The sequence below is a fragment of the Cynoglossus semilaevis genome, unplaced genomic scaffold (assembly GCF_000523025.1).
Source record: "Cynoglossus semilaevis isolate Cse_v1.0 unplaced genomic scaffold, Cse_v1.0 C18744507, whole genome shotgun sequence".
In the NCBI taxonomy this organism is placed as follows: Eukaryota; Metazoa; Chordata; class Actinopteri; order Pleuronectiformes; family Cynoglossidae; genus Cynoglossus; species Cynoglossus semilaevis.
The window spans coordinates 1-441 of record NW_007595679.1 but is presented as its reverse complement, the minus strand read 5'-3'; the positions used below and the strand labels follow the sequence as shown (position 1 = coordinate 441).

The following is a 441-nucleotide window of genomic DNA, read 5'->3' as shown; positions in this document are numbered from 1 at the left end:
ACCCTCAACGTCTCCCTCTGCATTGTTCTTGTCATTTTCGCTGTGACATCAAGTATAAACAATCCATTAACGCTCGCCATCATGGCAGTCGAGTGTTACATCGCTGTATGCTTCCCCCTCAGACATGTGCAGATTTGCACGGTCAAGAAAACCTACGCTGCCATTGGTGCCATTTGGATGTTGAGTTCCTTCTACATCCTATCAGATTTGTTTGTGACCTTGGCTATAGAACCTTTGGAGTTTTTTCACTCCAAAGTTTTCTGCCTCACACCAATGGTTTTCAGACATCCTTCTCGGGAGGAAAAGAGATATATATTTAACATTGTGTTAATGGTCCTGGTCTGGTTCATTCTGTTATACACCTACTTCATGATCATCAGCGCCGCCAAGGCGGCCTCCGCCGATGCTAAAAAGGCCAGGAACACTGTTCTCCTGCACGGC

The 441-nt window shown here is 46.0% G+C and overlaps 1 protein-coding gene across 1 annotated transcript; it reads left to right on the top strand.

The window, feature by feature from the left end:
• Positions 1 to 3: 3 nt before the first annotated feature.
• On the top strand, positions 4 to 434 carry LOC107988268 (olfactory receptor 1500-like; the record flags this gene model as incomplete). The annotated part of the gene is made up of 1 exon (XM_017031157.2): positions 4 to 434. A coding segment is annotated over one exon (431 nt), but the record flags the coding sequence as incomplete, so codon positions are not given.
• Between the last annotated feature and the right edge of the window lie 7 nt (positions 435 to 441).